Source organism: Etheostoma spectabile, chromosome 14 (assembly GCF_008692095.1).
Source record: "Etheostoma spectabile isolate EspeVRDwgs_2016 chromosome 14, UIUC_Espe_1.0, whole genome shotgun sequence".
NCBI lineage: Eukaryota > Metazoa > Chordata > Actinopteri > Perciformes > Percidae > Etheostoma > Etheostoma spectabile.
In genome coordinates this window covers 14366996-14385370 of record NC_045746.1, presented here as the reverse complement: position 1 = coordinate 14385370, position 18375 = coordinate 14366996, and the positions used below count along the sequence as shown (strand labels likewise).

At 38.4% G+C, this 18375-nt stretch overlaps 2 protein-coding genes across 4 annotated transcripts in view; both read left to right on the top strand.

Moving 5' to 3' along the window:
- Positions 1-2715, top strand: part of cgnb (cingulin b) — a 4690-nt gene extending 1975 nt beyond the window's left edge. Inside the window, exons 6-9 of the mRNA XM_032535533.1 lie at positions 86-207; positions 377-485; positions 1055-1218; positions 1427-2715. Coding sequence (XP_032391424.1) covers positions 86-207; positions 377-485; positions 1055-1218; positions 1427-1559 — 528 coding nt within the window. The 3' untranslated portion in view covers positions 1560-2715. The remainder of the gene's footprint in view (positions 1-85; positions 208-376; positions 486-1054; positions 1219-1426) is intronic.
- Positions 2716-6588: 3873 nt separating this feature from the next.
- tuft1b (tuftelin 1b) overlaps positions 6589-18375 on the top strand; it is a 16184-nt gene continuing 4397 nt past the window's right edge. The window contains exons 1-5 of one of the 3 annotated variants that reach the window (XM_032535522.1): positions 6589-6835; positions 7636-7695; positions 17802-17879; positions 17984-18076; positions 18194-18268. In XM_032535522.1, the coding sequence (XP_032391413.1) occupies positions 6725-6835; positions 7636-7695; positions 17802-17879; positions 17984-18076; positions 18194-18268 (417 nt within the window). In that variant the 5' untranslated portion in view covers positions 6589-6724. The remainder of the gene's footprint in view (positions 6836-7635; positions 7696-17801; positions 17880-17983; positions 18077-18193; positions 18269-18375) is intronic. The other 2 variants (XM_032535520.1, XM_032535521.1) reach the window with 2 other exon arrangements.

Below are 18375 nucleotides of genomic sequence, written 5' to 3'. Positions count from 1 at the left end.
ACACACACACACACATATATACAGTTACAACTATGTTTTGGAAAATCCGGTTTTTATTCACCTGACTGTACCACTTCCCTTCCAGTTGAAGGAGTTGAAGTCCCGCGTGGCGGACATGGAGGGACAGACGAGAGGGCCCTCGCCTGGACTCAGCCTGCTGGAAAACAAAATTCAAGAGTTGGAGGAGAGACTGCGCAGTGAAGAAAGGTAGGACTGAAACTAAAGTTTTAACGAGTCAAAGTACCAAAAGTCAGTCACTGTCGATACTTTTTAGAGCATTTTATGCCATAACATACCCGATAAAGAAATTCAAGAAAATTGTGTGACATTATTGCAGTGTTCTCATATTGTGTGCATTCTGAATGTATCCTTAAAGAGAGAAGGCCGGCATACATGCCTCTCAGAGACGAATGGAGAGGAAATTGAAAGAGCTAAACGCCACATTAGACCAGGAGAGAAGCCAGCATGTTGAGCAGAGAGATCAGGTAAATATCCTTTGGCGTTTGCTGCACAAATCGGATCTAACTGATTAAAGGAAAGGTTTGACATCTACACTTGCTAAGAGTTAGATAAGGAGGTTGATCCCACTCTGATAAGCAAGAGTTGTGTCAATCTTCTCATCCCAATATTCTTTTAATGTTGGTTGGTTGAAATTGACTTGTCTTAAGTGTCAAATTCTTTCCTATGGTTGTCTCAAGTGTCCTGACTCGGTTTGAACTATGGTTTTAGAAAGAGTTATCGCTGGATACTGTTTGACCCACACCTGCTGTTTAATCATTAACATTGTTTAAATGCTTCTTTTTCAAAAGACTAATGTAATCTGTACTCCTCCTGACCCACACCCGACCTCACTTGGTCACCAGAACGCTCCCTGACCTCCCTTCCCCTCTCATCTTTCTGCCACCTCAGCCGTTTTCATGTTGCTGTAGCGGCTTCCCTACAAACCCACACACAGGTCAAACCTGTTGCCCGTCTTGCTTCTTCCCCCCCTTACGGCCCACGTCTTCACCTCTGTCCCCCTCTAACCCCCTTGCCTCTCCCTCTCCGTCCCCAGCTGTCCCTGCGTGTGAAGGCGTTGAAGCGGCAGGTGGACGAAAGCGAGGGAGAGGTGGAGCGCTTGGAGGGAGTGCGTCGGAAGGTTCTTAGGGACTTGGAGGAACAGCAGGAGCTCCAGGAAACAATGCATGCCAAAGTCACAGCCCTGGAAACTGAACTAAAGTAGGTCTTGATGTTGATGTTACCGTTCCACATACAACGCAAGATGACTGCCTTAACTTTCAATATTTGACAAGTTACCATATTAATAACATTCGTCCTCTTTACACTAGGTGGCACTCTATAGTAACTAGCTGGACACATGTCTGTGTTCACTGAGCTGTAATGTATGAAAGTAAAATAATTGAGTTTCTCTTCGTTTTTATCTCAGGCGGAAGTCAAAGCACACGCATCTTGCAGCTCTGGGCTCCTCCACTTTAAGCTCTGAGGACGAGGACGGTTTCAATGACGCGAACATCACCTCCATCCTGAACGAGAGCCACCTACAGACCACCAACTGCTAAAGGAAGATGAAAAGTTTTTTTCCAGAGAGGCACTCAGGGCATCAAGGACTCGCTTGTGTGAAGAACTCAGTTGCCATGCACTACATTCTTGCCTTGCAGTTGTTTATTTTTAGTAGCAGTCCAACAGAGACAGGTTGTCAGGATAATTAGATTGCATTTGTTGAGCATTCAGCTGTGGTTATGATTGCTTCCCCGTTTTATCTGTCTTGAGATCTTTTCTGTGTCTCTGTTATGTCAAAGAGAAGAATTACAGTTATACTTAGAAATACAAGGTTGTACTTCATGTACTTGAATCTTTTCAAAAAGGCGTGTTCTTTGTATTGACTATATTTACTGTACGCTGCTGTGGTAGTGCATTATTGAGGCATGGTTTACTTTCAGAGGTCGTACAGTAGACTTGCAAATTCAAAATAATGTTAAACCAAAAATAACCTTATAAAACTTTTTTTTTTATATCTGTGTTCGCTTGCGCATGATAAGTTGCATTTGTCAGTGTTGTTAGCAGCTCAAAGTATTGCTTTGTGTATTTCAAGTGATATTATGTTTTGTTTACCTTTTGAATGTCACAATGATGGGCCATTCAAACTGAGCCTATATTTTTACACTATTAGCTGTACATACATACCTGTTACTCAAGACAATCAAATATACCTACAGTAGCACTGTGTATCCTCAGAGATGAATCCTCTCCCTGTAGACTTTTCTACTTTAACCATCATACTTTTGACGTGGTTTAATATATTGCTAAGCTTCATTCATGTGCATGTTTTCACTCAAATGCCTTAAAATGTAGCTTTATATCTTTATTTTCTTCATGTTGTCTCTGCATGTGTTCTTTTTATATGCTGCTGCTGCTGTAATGGTTTAACAGTACTTAATATACTTGCCTGCGTTTACGTTCCCTGTACATTAATATTGAAAGAATCATTATCTTAGATTTGGAAGTGTTTCTTTTTGTTGCACCCGGCTGTGATGAATGTTAATTGTAATCTTCAGATTACATTTTAATGGTGTTATTACATTTTAAACAGAAACTTTTACAATTTGTATTGGGCAATTACAAGCAAGGATGCTATTAAAGCTGCTGGTACCATTTGTGACGGACATTTTAAGTACATTGGACAGTGTGTACAATAAAAAAGAGGTTAATTGTATATTTTTTTTATTTTCTTGATTTCTGATCTACTTTCTGAATACCAATATCCTAACGACCTTTCATTGTATTGTTATATTTCATGACACAGAGAATGATTATATTTTTCCATGAGGTCAGAGGATAAGGTGACCTGAAGCACAGCACACCAGTTAGGATGATTCAGCTAAAAGACACTTTCTGTATCCAGGGTAAATCTTTGAAACTTTAGGCCGCACTGCCTCCTTTAGATACAGTCACGTTTTTTTTTTTTTAATTTCTAACCCAATTAGGATGGAAGCCACATAAGCTATCATATGCCATGGGTGCGTCCTTTGCATCATACCCACCTGCTTTGTGTACGTGTCTCTGATGGAGGTGTGCCAGTTAGCAGCAAGACTGAACCCAGTACCAATTAATTCACCTGTGATCCCTACTTTACTTCATTAAACTTGCACTGCACAACTTCTAAAGTGTGTCCAAACAGGGCAGTCACCCAACACTGAAGATTTCATGCTTTAAATGCCCCACCATTACAGTTTTCCTCATAAATAAGAAAGTCACAAGATAAATACAAAAATTGCTATATCTATGATGGTCCAAATGTCCCACAGGACAATAAGAAAGTTTAGCAGATTAATGTAAAGTGCTAATTCAGGATTACATTTTACAATAAAAGCTGTTAGGAAAACAACATTTTTTTCTCATGAACTGGGACGTTCTATTTACAAGACAAACGCGTTTAAATACAAATAAACCTGAGGCAAGTTCACTAGAGACTGGGATACAGAGAACATGAGATCCAGGCCTGCTTCTGTCCTGCTGTTTTGTCTGTGTTGCAGGTTTCTTAATATTTACTGTCAAAAGGAACAGATACATACATAGATTATCAGACAGTGTGGTGTTATGGGTCACTTACTGTACTATCTGGAGACAAAGCAATTATAATTTAAACAGGATGAGCTATATTTAACTAAAATTCATACTGTGTAGTTTACCTGCAAAGACTAACTACCAGTGGTTTACCTCATTGTGTCATAGTACAGCTATCGTAGACCTCATGGTGCCTAATTATAGTCAATTGCTAGAATATTGAGGATTAGACTTCAAATTACTAAATGCAGCCTCAAGCTGCCCACAAATCACAAACTGACACAGAGAACAGGTCAGATATTATGTGTATAAGAGTGGGAATATGTTGTAGAATTACATCACAAAAACTGAAAGGGATTATTATTTCACATTTATTAATGAGACTCAAAAATGACTTAACATTAAGAATAAAAGAGTGAACAAAAAAATGTTGTAAAGATTTGGTTCTGTTCAAAGAAAATGTCCTGCTTCAGTATTCTTTGCAACTTGACTCAGTAACATGTCAGCAGCATGTTATTTTAACTCTGGCTGACTTCCCACCCTTGTAGACACAGAGTCTGTAATCCTTAGTTGGTTTACTGTAATTACTGAAGACATCGAGCCGTAATCGTGAGTCCACCTCATTCAACCTTTTTGTCTCTCTCCTAAACTCACCTTCCCTTTAGTCTTTTCCCAGGGTTGAGACTTTCCTTTTCCTTAAAATGTCTGCTGTCTTTCCTTTAAAAAAAACTACAATTACAATGACACATCCATGAATATGTTTTTAATGTGAAGTCCATACATTTCCATCAATTAGGGAAACCAAGTGTCTAATTATAGTCAAATTTAGTGCAAGCAATCAACGATGGAGCTTTTCTGTAGCACATCATATAATTAGCTGCCCTATTAGTGGTATGAAAATACATCCATGATGCGTGAGAAAGTAAGCTTTTCATTACAGCTGCTGTCATTCTGCTCTATACCAGCCCTGGTATAACATACACAAAGATAAACTTAGATTTGCATGTAAGCTTCATTCTGAGCATACAGAATACATCAGCAGCACCGATTTCCTAACTACTGTCTAAAATGTTAAATAGAGATAATTGACATGCACCCTTTACATTGTACAGTATAGAAAGGTGGCTACTGACGTGAACAAAGGCTGACCCGTTACTCTATTAAAACTAGTGCATGTTTACTTTGGGCTGGGCTTTTCAAAATGAGCTGCCTTTTGAGTTTGTGTGATTCTTACCAGTAGTCTATTTACCCCAATAAGTGCCTCGCACAAAGCAGATGTGCTGTATTTACTGCAAGTTATTGTACTGTATTGTACAGTGATGTGTACAAAGTGACTCCTTTTGTTTGGGTATCACTGAACAAAGAAATTAGTCTAAGTTATGTCTGAAACCAAGGTGTAAAAGATGCATGATGTCAAAGAGCGGAAGAACGTTGTAGTAAAATAATACAGTAGGCTTATATGGTTTAAACTGATTTGGGGATTAGATTATTGTCTTTATAACGTAATGTTCTTTCTTGTCATTATCATTGCATTTTATGCCACACCTGCCTACACTCTGTTGTTACTTATGTGAAGTCTAACCTACCAAGAGGTTTTTACGTAGATTTATGCTCATAAAAAGTGATAGATTACTGTTGATTAAAGTTATAAAATGTCATAAATAAAACTAAGTAAAATAAAAGTATAACATTTTTCCTCTGTCAAAACTCTGTTAAGTGCACTGCTTTTTATTTCACTGGTTTGATTCAACAAACAAACACAGCACAGCAACATAGTCAAATGCGAACAAACGGACCATGAGTAGGATGCTGGCGATTCACAGTGCATTTGTCAAGCAGAAGAGCATGCTCAGTGGCAAACTTCTGTCACTGTCATGCTCAACAGACAGGTTGAGGAGGTCCTTGGTTCCTAGGGCCATCCAGCTCTTTAACACAACACAAGGGGGGAGGGGAGAAATTGACTTTTCAGCATGAAAAGCCCTCGGCTCTCAGCTCTCAGCTCTCAGTCATAGTCAATATTTTATCATGATTTACTGCACTGTTCCATCCCTGCACTGTTCACCTTTTCACTTGTTCACTTTTGCACTATTATCATCACACACAATAGTATATCTACTTATCATTTCTGTGAGTGATTTTTAAAATGTAATGTTTCATTTTATTTTTAGTCTTACGTATGTGTGATATATGTGTGTAAATGTGTTTGTAGTGTTATAGTTGTCTTGTTACTGGATGCCTAAAATTTGGTGAAAGCAGGACACTTTGTCATAGCTATCATGCCACAAAACGTTTCATGCTATTCAGTATGATGCCTTTATACCCGGCGGCTGCATCATTGGTTTCTCTTTATATACAAGACGATCCTGGGCAAGACACCTCCCTATTTGTTATCTCTTCTTCATGTTGTTCATAACACCTATCATACAAGATCGAGTAATTTGATTAAATTTAGTACCCCTCCTACTTCTACTACCTTTGGACGTAATGCCTTCCGCTTTGCAGCAGTACATGACTGGAGTACACTACAAAATACCCTGAAACTTACATCTCTGATCCCAATCTCCACCTTTAAGCAAAACCTCCAAAATTACATTGCTGACTCTTGTTCCTGCTGACAATCATGAATCATATTTATACACACATATTTAAGCTCTTATTCTTTATCTTTTTTCGTTGACTGTCTTTTTTAATTCAGTTACTTGTTCTATGTGTCATGTGTTTGACTATGTAAAGTTGTACAGTATGTTTATCTCCTTTTAATTCAGTTGCTTGTTCTATGTGTCATGTGTTTGACTATGTAAAGTTGTACAGTATGTTCCTATTTATTTCTGTAGCCTCTTGGCCAGGTCATGTTTGTAAATGAGAATTGGTTCTCAAACAGTTTACCTGGATAAATAAAGGTTAAATAAAATAAATAAAAAAAGGTAAATGACTTCAGCCATTGGCCTAACAGGGAAATAAGCAAGTGGCTACAGCCACCTGCCATGTGAGTGGACTGGAATACATCCTATTTGCAAGTCTGACACAGAATTAGCTACAGTGAGGAGATCACAGTTACTGTAGGTTCTGGGTGCTGCACTGTTACTGACACAGATATTGCTGGGAAATTAGGAAGAGGTTGAACATTTGTTGTAACAAGACAGATGAAGAGAGACATCATATGGGATCAATCTGGAAAAAGATCAGGCAGGTGACTGAGGACAGAATGCTGTTTTTCAGCAGCGCTCACACCAAATGTCTGCTGGATGGAGGCGGCATCAACTTCTCTGAGGTCAGATACAGTTTACTTCAGCCTTCATGTGTCATTATCATCCCAATCGACTCTTCAGAATTAACATAAACGTTTGATTTGGATTTACTCATTTTACTCTCTGCCTTTAATTTATAGTACATAAGACTGCCACTTGTGATGTAATAAGAAACATGTAGGGTTAATTCTATGCAGCCATAAATGGCCAGTCTGGTCTAAATCTGTAAAACTAGCTTTACATTTAGAGAATATTTTAATAGGAGCTTAGAGTGTGTCAAATTAAGTAATTGTTATTATTGTGTGTGTTGGTTCGGTTTCCTGTTTTATTTTGGTAGTCAGTTTTTCTGTCTTGTCTTGCTTTACTTCCCGTTTTGTGTTTTTGCGCCTTCTGTAAATGTCTGCCTCATCCTGATTGGTTTCACCTGTTCCTTATTCCTATTGTCACACAGCTATACAGCTATACTTTAACCTAGACCAGTACACGTTTTGTATATGAAAAAAGATGTACTGTAAATAAGATCTGAAACGGCACAAAATGTGCACAGTAACTTCTGCTTCGTACATCCTGATTTCTGTTTCAGTAGGGTACATTCCATTCAAATAAGGTGCAGGCATGTTGAAGGCCTGCAGGGTTTGAATTAACTACCTGCTGACAGTGAACGCAGCAGGACAGGCTCCGTACGTTCACTCAACATTGGAGAATCGAGACTAACCGTTGTTCGCGAGGACAACACGTAAAGTTTTAAACACTGAAAGGACAGGAAAAAAAAACTTTCGACAACTATAATTTCTTATTTTTGTTTGAATAACTTTACACTGTGAAGATGAGCGGCGGCGTGACGCGGATAGAAGAAAACGGAGAAGAGGACAACAGAGCTAACGTGAGTGTTGAATAGCTCATATCTTGAATTAAAGAGATGGAGAACCCAAATCCCTGCAACATTTAACTTGGCGGTATGTGGTATTCAACAATACGCTTGTGACTTTTTCCCACTTTATAATTATTGTGGTACCACTATTAGCCTACTTCATTAGCGTTACAGTCACAACTGTGATAAATGTTAGCCAACTGTTTAACTGAGAATCTGGTCTGTCCTATCATGTAACTGAATGTTCAGTTTCCCATATGAAAATATAACTGCACACAAACATTTTCGAGTTAAATTAGAGTTAAAGTAAAAATGTTACCTGTAAAAAGGTTTGTAGGCCCATGAGCCTATAGCTTGTATGGGACATTTGAAATGAGATGTTGTGACATAAAGCAGAAATTCTCTTTTCACATGATGTCAGAACACATTGTGGGTTCAAAAGGTTGTTTTTGTTCACATATGAAAGCAAAATGTGCTTTTCACGTTTTTCTAAGCGTTGCCATAGTCAACAGGCATTTGTCTTTATTAGTATTACAAACTTCAGTGTTACATTCAACGCCACTATCAATGCATGTAAACACACTGTTATGTGACATATCTTGTTTGATTAAGCCTTAACGTCAATGTGTGTTGCATCAAAGCAAATTTGATGACCATGGCAAGATGATTATGGCGAACAATCAACATGATCTTTTACTATGTAGGCAGATAGGTGCCTGCATGGTGCTGGAGCATGTCACTCTGTTTTTAATTGTCATTGTAACATAATGTATGCCTTGAAGATGTGGCTGAATTAAAATCAAAATGACAGCAATTCAAAAGGCAAGTGAAATCCTTGATATACCTTATCCTCTGAAATAGATACATGTAATGCCAAATGGTCGCTGAATTAGCTGAATAGCTATGGGTGTACAAAAAAACCTCATCATGCAGGTCAATTAGCAGGGTGGGACGGCTACTTGTTGCATAAGTTGAACGTGTCACTTATCACTCACTTTTCCTACAGAGTGACTGTGTCATGGTGTACATGGCACTTTCACTGGAACTTTAACCTGCTTTTTTTTGCCTTTGAAGAATTTGTGGAGCCTGTATTTTAATGTGTTTACACAGATAAGCTAGTTACAGCATAGCCTTCTGTAACTTGACATAAGGATAATTGAGCTGTTGAAACAAGTGAAGTCCGACCACCCTACTTAACCATTGTTAGAAGTAATTATAATATTCTTTGAAGTATTATATCCTCCAATCATGTTTTCGTGGTTTAAAATAATTAATAAAACCTTTTTTGCCATTCTAGAACTGTATTAAGTTGTTCCTGTATTAAATCATTTTGTTGAGAAAAGAATTCACAGAGGATTCCATGCAGGGAGGAGTTCCAAAGAACTCATTAAGAAAGTGCCAAGACTTGTTGGTTGGGTAGTTAATTAGAAGCATCCTCTTTTCATTGACAGTCAAAGAATGTTTCTTTTCTGCCCGATCTTATTTCAGTAACATGTATTTAACTCTGTGATCCAGTGTGTGCAAGACTTGCTTTTTCCCAGTTTTTACATCACACACTTCCAAGTGTCATGGCTATATTACCACAGATACATAAATAGCTATTGTCAAATGAAAGGTAAACCATTACAAAACTTTTTATCATAGTTAAAGTAATTCATAGTCCTAAACCATTGAATTAATACGTGTTATGGCCTGTTATAATGCGCCAGGATGGTGGCATGAAGGAACACATCCTTTTGTGTTTGTAGATATCTGGCAAGAAGATGAGAAACTCACAGCCAGGCCTTTAATAATACACATGTTGCAAATGGATTTTTGGTAACTTCCAGCTTTGATGGGCTCTAACTCTGAAACAAAAAATGAATAATTTATTAGTGGAGCGTTTTAATATCTTTTCCTGGATTTACAGTTTGGAGAGGATAATTTTTCATCTGTCATTGGCTGTAATAGTGATTGAAAGCTCTACAGGAATGAACTTGACTTGATCATGTCGATGCTATGAATTCACCTGGTTCTAAATGGCCATGACTCTCTTGGGGATAGCTTTTTTTGTGTACCGTGATCTCATTGTAAACATGAGCTTTTGCATCCAGTTCTGCAAACCACTATTTCCGCTGGAAAAGCTATTTCATCCCACTTGAAAGAGTTTAAGTATTTTGTTCCTGATCATGACAAATGGCATTTAAGTTAACGTGTGTTCTGTCATGGCGTGAGAATGCTGGGAAGAGCAGCAATGGTTTCGGCAAGGATATTATTAAAATAGCTTAGCTGGATTGTGTTGTGGATTTTCTTTTTGTTGTTGTTGTCAAATCTAGGGTATACTTAGGTACATAAGAGAGATCCGCTCTAAGCCTTTTGTGTGTGATACTTGCGTTGCGAATGGGCATGTTTGGAATGCTCACATATAAACAAAAGGATAAGCAACTATAAATACATACAAATAGTATGATAATTGACAAGGTGTTTAGTACACCCTGCACGAATAGGAAGCCTGCTCTTTCTGTATAGAGTCATGCAAAACTCTGTATGTCAATTGACAGAACTTAATCAACAATTTTGTTAGTCAATTAATGACAATTAATCAATGATTGTTAGTTGCATCCCTGTGATACACTTTAAATGGTAATAAAATCATTAGATGTAAGAATTTCAGTGATGGTAATGTATAAAGTATCTGAGACACGTGGACACACGCAAGCATGAGCATATTTGGACTGTGGCATTTGACTTTTCTTTGCACAGTTTTGTTTACACTTCACACACTCACTGTGCCAGTGACTGTTACATAAAGACGTTTCATTAATCTCTCTTATATAACTTGTACCACACATTCCTCAGAGTGCTGCTATCTACCACTGTCACCATGTGGTAGACAAAGCCTTCTTCAGCCCCCGGTCACCCTAAATAAGTTAGTGAATATTTGCAAACATTTAGGCTACTTGTCTAGGTATTAAAGTTTAACCTAGTCACTTATTTACTCTTACTGATTGATACTGTTTAATGAAGATAAAAGTTGGGTTCCAGACCTCTGACCTGTTGCCCACATTTCATTTTTTATTTTCCTGGCTAATTCAAATCAAATATGAAAAAAACACAATTTAGTCTGATTATGAACTATAACGCTGGCTTTTACACAGTCGTGCAGTTTAGATTTACCATCAACAAACCTTTTGGTTCATGACTGTTTATAATACATTCAGAGAAATGTTCCCTCCAGTTCTTTCCATTGTGTATTAGGCATCACAGTCCTGCAGGGGAGGCTAACAACCATGTGCTTTCTTGGACTGGCACTGTAATTCTCTGACTGGAGAACAATCTGGAGAGAAAAAAAGGGTTGGGCAGCCGGTGGAGCCTCACCCAGCCGTGTAAGGCAAGACAGTCGGGGCTTCCCACACACTTAGTCACAAAGACACACACCGTCTGTATCACAGCTGCCTAAACATCATCAGGAAGAGTCCCTTCGTCTGCCCAGGTAGCTATCAGTGTGATCCTATGGGAGATTAAGTAAATGGGTTTGCATTTGGGTTGGTAAAGCGTGAAGTGCATGATGGTACTTGCGGTTGTAGTTTTGTCTACTTGATAAATTGTTTGCTTATATGATTCATTGGGTTGCCTTCCTTGTGAATTCATCATAAAAAAAGAGCTCGTTTACACAAATGAAACCAGTCTGAAAGGAGATACTTACAAATATAAAATACAAAAAGAGAGATTATTTAACAAATCTTATTACATTTTATATGACAGAGATCACAGAATGCAAATATTGCCATTGAGTTTGTCACGACGAAAAGCAAGTTTAAAACGTTTTAGATTCACTTTCAAATTGTCAGTTACTTGTTCTGTGGAAAAGTGAGTCAGTTTTTGGTGACACACTGTTGGCATTGATCAGAAGGGAAGAGTATACAATGTGTGATGGTTAGGAGCAGGACTTGATGTGTCAGTATATTATCCGGTTTTAAGTGTTTATTGCTTTGATCATTCAAAGCATGTGTCGTCATGTTGCTAAGCAATGAAACTGCTTTGCTTTGACTGCACTTGGAGATGGATGGATTTCACACGTTGCTGTGATCTCTGTTGGCCCTTGGAATGGGAATGTAGATACGTGTGTTGGTGCACATAGTGGTCTACTATTCTACTTTCCCACCTTGTTAGAATGGTGTAGTACATAGATTTATAGCCATGTCTGGTTGATCCTTTATTCATTGTTTTTCTTCAGTTTAATTCAGCCCGTACAGCTGACTACAGCAGTGATATCATCAGTAAACAACAGTCATGGAGGAGTCTGTAGCTGGATAACTGGGATTGGATGGCACTGTATTGATTCTGGGAGGTCACTGAAGTTATGAGAATGCTCTTGTATCCCGGACACTGAGGTGAAGCAGTGATGTCACCTCCAAATTAGTAAATATGAGTCGCATTGTACAGATGTGTAAGTGGTTGCTTTCATATTAGCTGCAGGTCTAATGCAGTATGGAGGATCTGAAGTGTTGATCCCCCCCCCCCCCCCCCCCCCCCCCCCCCCCAATACCTGACCGTCAGAGATATTATCTGAGTAAAACAATGGGTAAAGAACCGATAATACTGCTCTGCCCTCCTACTCCATGATCTGATATGACGAAGCAGGACATTAGACACAGAAAACTCTCCCTCAGGGCTTGCAGCTGCTGCTCAGCTAAAGAGCTAACCTGTGAAAAGATCCAGTGGCAGATTATTTACCTGAAGGTTTATTTAGACACTTCACTTGCGTTGCTGAGTTGTTTATCTCTCTGTTTAGTTTCACACCAGTAGACGTCAAATCACTTTGGAGACAGTCATTTGAAGGCTTGCAGTGACCTCTCAAATAAGGCTGAGGTGTTTCCACCACCATACCTACTGTTTAATGAAAACGCTGATCATGGTGGTTGCTGGCAGCATAGAACAGGAACGTTAAGATACTGTCTCATCAAAATTGGTTTATTGTTTTGTTCAAATGCATTCTTTTCCACAAGTTATTGATGCTTAGTTAGTATTTGTTATTTATGTATTATTATTATTATTATTATTATTACTTATTTGAAACAGTACAAATTCTTAGTGTATGTGTAAACAAATAGTGTGCCTATTACCATTTGCACTTAATACATTACTGTAGAAAATAGCAAGAGGTTTTCTTTGCAGTAAATTCATTAGATGTTGAATAGTTTATGCAAGACGTGGCGTTCATTTTGATCTTATCAAACTCATGAGGATCTGAGTGACGTGGATTTATACCTCAAGCGTAGAATCCATCATCTGTAATGGAACAACAGCTGACCACCTTAGTTAGTGGTTATAATATACTCTCTTAAGCCATTTTCATTTGATATATTTAACCTGGAGATTGATTTTATCATTAAATGAGTTTGTAATCATCAATCAGTGTCACTCATGTCATAAGAGATTTGGAAAATCCAGGGATACCACTTAACCTTGCATTTTTTTTCCCCCTCTGTGTTTGAAGGTTACTCCTAGAAATGCCATAGAAATGGAAATTAAGCGTTCCCTGAGCTGCATGGACAAGCCCAGTGGAGCAGCACTTAAAAATGAATGCAGATATTTATTGCACTGTAAATGCACAGAGCAGACAAAAGGGTGGATCACATTATGTACAGTAATGTGTGAGTTTGCACATGTCTATGCAGCAGAGAGCAAATATGTATTAGAAAAAAGCAGAACAAATATTGAGTTGAGGTTATATCTGGTACTATAACCTGTTTAGGTAAAAAAATCATCCTCATCTTAATATGTCCTCACACACATTTTCTGTCCTAAAGCTTCAGTGCATAATTTCTTTTCTATTAATGAACGTCCGTTACATTCAAGCCATTGCCAAATGAGTTGCTACAAAGCTAATTAAGACTATCCACACAACTCTCTCAGTATTTGTCAGTATGGCTATGTTCAGGAGACTGTGTTGTCTGGTGACTTTCCCGCGCAGAAACTCAAGTGAAGATAATTGCCTCCAGAGTCCATCATGTTTTAATCCTCCGTGTCCTCTTCGGCTACTAGCAAGTGCGTGGAGGAGGGGTGAGGGGCACATGCGCGATTACAGAAGGCTTGTATCATGTGGATGTGCCAACAATGTTGATGTTGTTACTTAGAATTCCTCATTGGGGAGACAGAAACTATGCACTATAGCTTTAAGTCTGTTGTGTTTTTCTTGTCAATACATGAATGTGTACATAAACAAATACACAATTTGTAAACAGTAGGCCAGGACCACAAAAGTATTTAGTAATTATTATTTAATTTCTTCTTGGAACATGATCAAATCTACAGCCTGTACAGTACAGACCATTTGACCTGTAATGACACCTAGTAATGAGTACATTTGCTGGCTTGGTTCCCGGTCAACTTCTTTCATCCATAATCATTGGTTGGGACTCATGGTGCTGCAATGTTGACCTCTGCAACGTCTTTTTTTTCCCCCTGAAATTTGGTGACACTTTGAGCAGAGAGTGCATTTTTACCGGAGAGATGATCTTATAAGAGCAACATTATTGTCTGCCGTTTCCCAAATTTCTTCTGTTATGTTTTGAACACTACTGTTTTACTCAGGATTTTCCCCAGTGAGTTCCAAGTCTACCTATAGTTGACTTTTATGAGAAGGTAGATCATTACTGTGACTTATTATTCAGGTGTGCTCATTTTGAAGCTCTGAATGTGTTCGCCACATGCCTGGCATGTGAACTTGTTTATGCAGTGGGTTCCAAAGACACACAGAGGAGTAGCGTGTGGTGAGGTTGAACATTGTGTTTCTGTGAACAGTAAGCACCTCCCAGGGTGTGTCTGTCCTACAATCCTCTGTGTAAAGCCCTTAAGCTGTCGCTCCCTGAGATCACAGAATGAAATATTGGCCTGCCTGTCACTGCCTCTGATAGTTTTCTGAAATAGCAATTACACATGAAGATCCGTCATTCAAGCTAAACAATTTAGCCTGTGTTTGACTTGCAAAGTAGAGAACTAGGTTCTTACGTACAGTATGTAACCAAAAATGTCATCCACTTGCCCTTTGTTCTTAAGCCATACCTTAACTGAATGTCTGTCGACATTATTAAAGGCATGTTCAGACACAATCTAAAACCATCAAAACCCATTTACATGCGGGTTTGTTTTGTGTCACACACACACACACACACGTACGTACGTTAAAGCTCACTGTGATTACTTTTTCCATTGTAACATTTATTTTACTGGTGTTGTAGTTTGACTCTCACAGGATGTAACAAGCATTATGCTTTATTTTCGTTGCCTGTTCTGCTGCACTTAACATATATTTTGTATATATTTAAAAGGGATTATAAAAAAATATTGTTGCCATTCTGCCCATGTTTTATAATTCATCGTGATCTGCTGGCACAGGCATCCCGTCATTTGTAATTGCCTAATTTCCTTCGAAAGTGATACTATTGTGCCACGTTTTCTCATGGAGCTGTAACATTCAGCCGCTGACTGGCACTTAAGTGTGTCCAGATGATTGGACGGCCATGGTGTTACTTTGAAGCCAGATACAGCAAAGGGCTTTTCCCAGGAAAGGAGTGGTTGAATGATCTAAGTGGTTAGTGTGTCAATCACTGCTCATGTAAACACATTTGTTCTCCCTTGTGGGGGGAGGGGCTTAGAGACCGTTTTGGTCTTTAGCAGAAAGGGGGGAGGAACTGAGAAGTTGTCTTATGTTAAAATGTTTGGCTAAGTCATGGATCTTTGCAGTCCTACCTACAGCACCTTTGCTCATACAGCTGACAACAGACTGTGGAATGTAGAGAATGTGTCAGGGCCTCTTCATCATTCCTGCACTGTAATCACAGGTGTCATTCTCACTGGGAGCAATTAAAGGTGTGGTAAGTGGCTTTATTAAATGTACAGTAGATACACAATGTGAGTAGCATCACTGTACTGTCATGACGCGTTTCTGCAGCTAACTGGGTGACATCGACCGAAGAAGACAACATTAAAACCTGATGTTACAGAGCAACCTGTTTTTGTTTCTATTGATTGTGTGTGTACATATGGTTTATTTTGTTTGTTTTGTATGAGTAAGCACATTGTGAGCAATACAATCCAAAGCAAAATTCCTTGTTTGTGTCCTCACACCTGGCAAATAAAGCTGATTGTGACTCTGAAGTACATGGGAATGTAAACTATTATGCAGTTAAAAAATAAGTATAAGACGAAGATTCTTGATGTCCTTTTAGCGGGATTTATGACAGGGGAACATCTGTTTCTCTTGTATTTTATGTGGCATGCAAGAATAGCATCTGCCTGCAAAACTTATGAAAAAAAAAAAAAATACCTCTGACTGAAAATAAAATTCCAGTCTTAAACACATTTTAATGAGCTAAATTACAGCTTCCACTAGTGTGACACCTGTGAGCTGTAAACCTCTTACTTTACTCTGCTATAACCTCCAAACAAACTCCCTTCTGTTATAGCCTATCTTCTAACTAACTAAGCCTTTATTAGTAGATTGTTACTTTATTTTTTATAAGTTGTCATAATAGTTATTAAGATGTAATTAAGATAATTACAGTCCAAACATCTACAGGGCATTTTGTTCATGTTATTTTATATTATGTGCCATTTGCGCAGTTTTTTTATTTTTTGTATTTATTTATTTTGTTCTGAACTGCTATTTAATTAACTCTGTAGCTGATGCACAGACTAAGTTTAATTAAGGCCAATGATGAAAGCACCCACCACAGCGGCACCATAAAGGGGAAAAAAGCATTTTTATAAGCATCCAAATAATGATAATATTAAGTCTGTCTTTAATTAATGTACTGTTGCCAGCCACAGCATGATCCATATAGGCTAGACAAATGAGGATGTACATAAACATGCATGTATACATACCAACACCTAGCACCACATAGAGGCTAGGATTAAGTATGTTGGTGATAAGATAATCAACTGTGTCCCTTAACTCGCCTGTACCTGGACTTTTATCCTCCACCTAAAATGAGATTAATTTGTCAGAGGGCTAAAGTGTTTTTCTTTGCTCATCAGACAAAAAAGCAACACAGTTTGTGTGGAGCCATACCTCCTCTTACTTAAATGGGTGTTGCTAAGGATTATGTTAATCAAAGCAAGTATTGGCTTTAGGGAAAGGTTGTACTTTGTTATGTAAAACCTATTTTGTAAAAATATGGTTCCAGTTGTCTAATTATTCAATATCTATTAAATTATATCTGGAATACATGCAGTGATTTGTCTTACAGTTCATGAAAGTTTGTCTTTAAAATTCTAAGATTTGTTTTACGAGTTGAAAAGTTATGTATGTTGTGTGTACATTTTAGGCCATTTTCGGTGGATGATCTTACACGCTCTTGAGAGATAAAGTTCTACAACATGAAATAAATCAATAGCGCTGGATTATGATGTGAACTTTGACTAAGTGGCTATGACCGACATAGAACAACATGCACTTCCAGTGAATGCCTTAAGTCACTATCAGGTGTGTTTCCATGTGATCATGAATATATTATGTATTATGTAATATAAGAATACAGGAAAAGCTGGCACCACATCAAAAACAGATTTATAATTTAAACAAATCAAGGAGTTGTAAAGATAGAAATAGAATAAACACCCAGTCCTGTGGGTTGAACACAAGTCAGACCATCTGTTTTTTTTCAGAATTGCCAGTATGAGTTGTTGTACAAACTATTTTCCATTAATACTGTTTTAAAGTGAAGTTGTGAAGGTCTCACATGGTCTGTTTTTATTTCTATGCCAACAAAATTGAAGGTGACTCAGCAGTCATAGATGTTTTGCATGTTCCTGGTTTAATTTTCTCCAGCGAGTAGTGGAGTGTTTGGTCCTAATCACCAGACTTTGCCCCAAGAATGCAAAGGAAATCTGGTCTTCTGGGTCTGGTTGCTAGGCTTTGTGGTCCAACAGCGTGGCATCCACAGAGGAACTTCAGAGTGGGGAAGTTTCATGACTAAAAGTACGCCTATCTTTCTCTGCTCCAACCTCTTTCTCACTGATAACATTCATTTTGAACCCCTCTCCTTTTTCTTCATTGGTTGTTTTTCTCAGAACACCCACGGATCCAGTAAGTCATCTAGTTCCTCTCATGCACTCATCCTTCATTTCAGGTCAGATGCAGGCGGCTTAGAATCACTCTACAAGATCAGGATCAGTCAGGCTGCACCTCCGACCGGAACAGCAACAAGGTACAAAATCAAAGAGGAAAAAGTTTTGTCATGTTGTGTAATCAATGAAAGAAAAAAAACAGTATAGGATGGAACATATACTAAACTTTTTACACTGAATACAGAAGAGCAGCATAGCAGTAGTGCTGCCACAGAAACCAGAGAAGCAAGAAGAAACCCTGGTCCCTCCCACAGAAGAAAAAGCTGAAGTCATTAAAGTATGTGAGCTTGTTTTAGTGTTTGTTTGCATAATTGTATTTATATACAAGCCAGTCCTAAATTATTTGGGTGCTCACTTATATTATCTATCACACTCCTGTCATTGTGGTATACAGGTTCTCCTCAACGCCTGTCCGGAGAAAGCAGAGAGTGTCAGAATGCTGACGGACGAAGTGTCGCAGATTCAGGAGGTCAGTGTGTGACAGACGGAGCTGAGCAACACTTCCTTCAAGCGCATTTAGACAATGAGTCATCATTCAACCACTGGTGGAAAACTGTGTGTGTGTGTGTGTGTGTG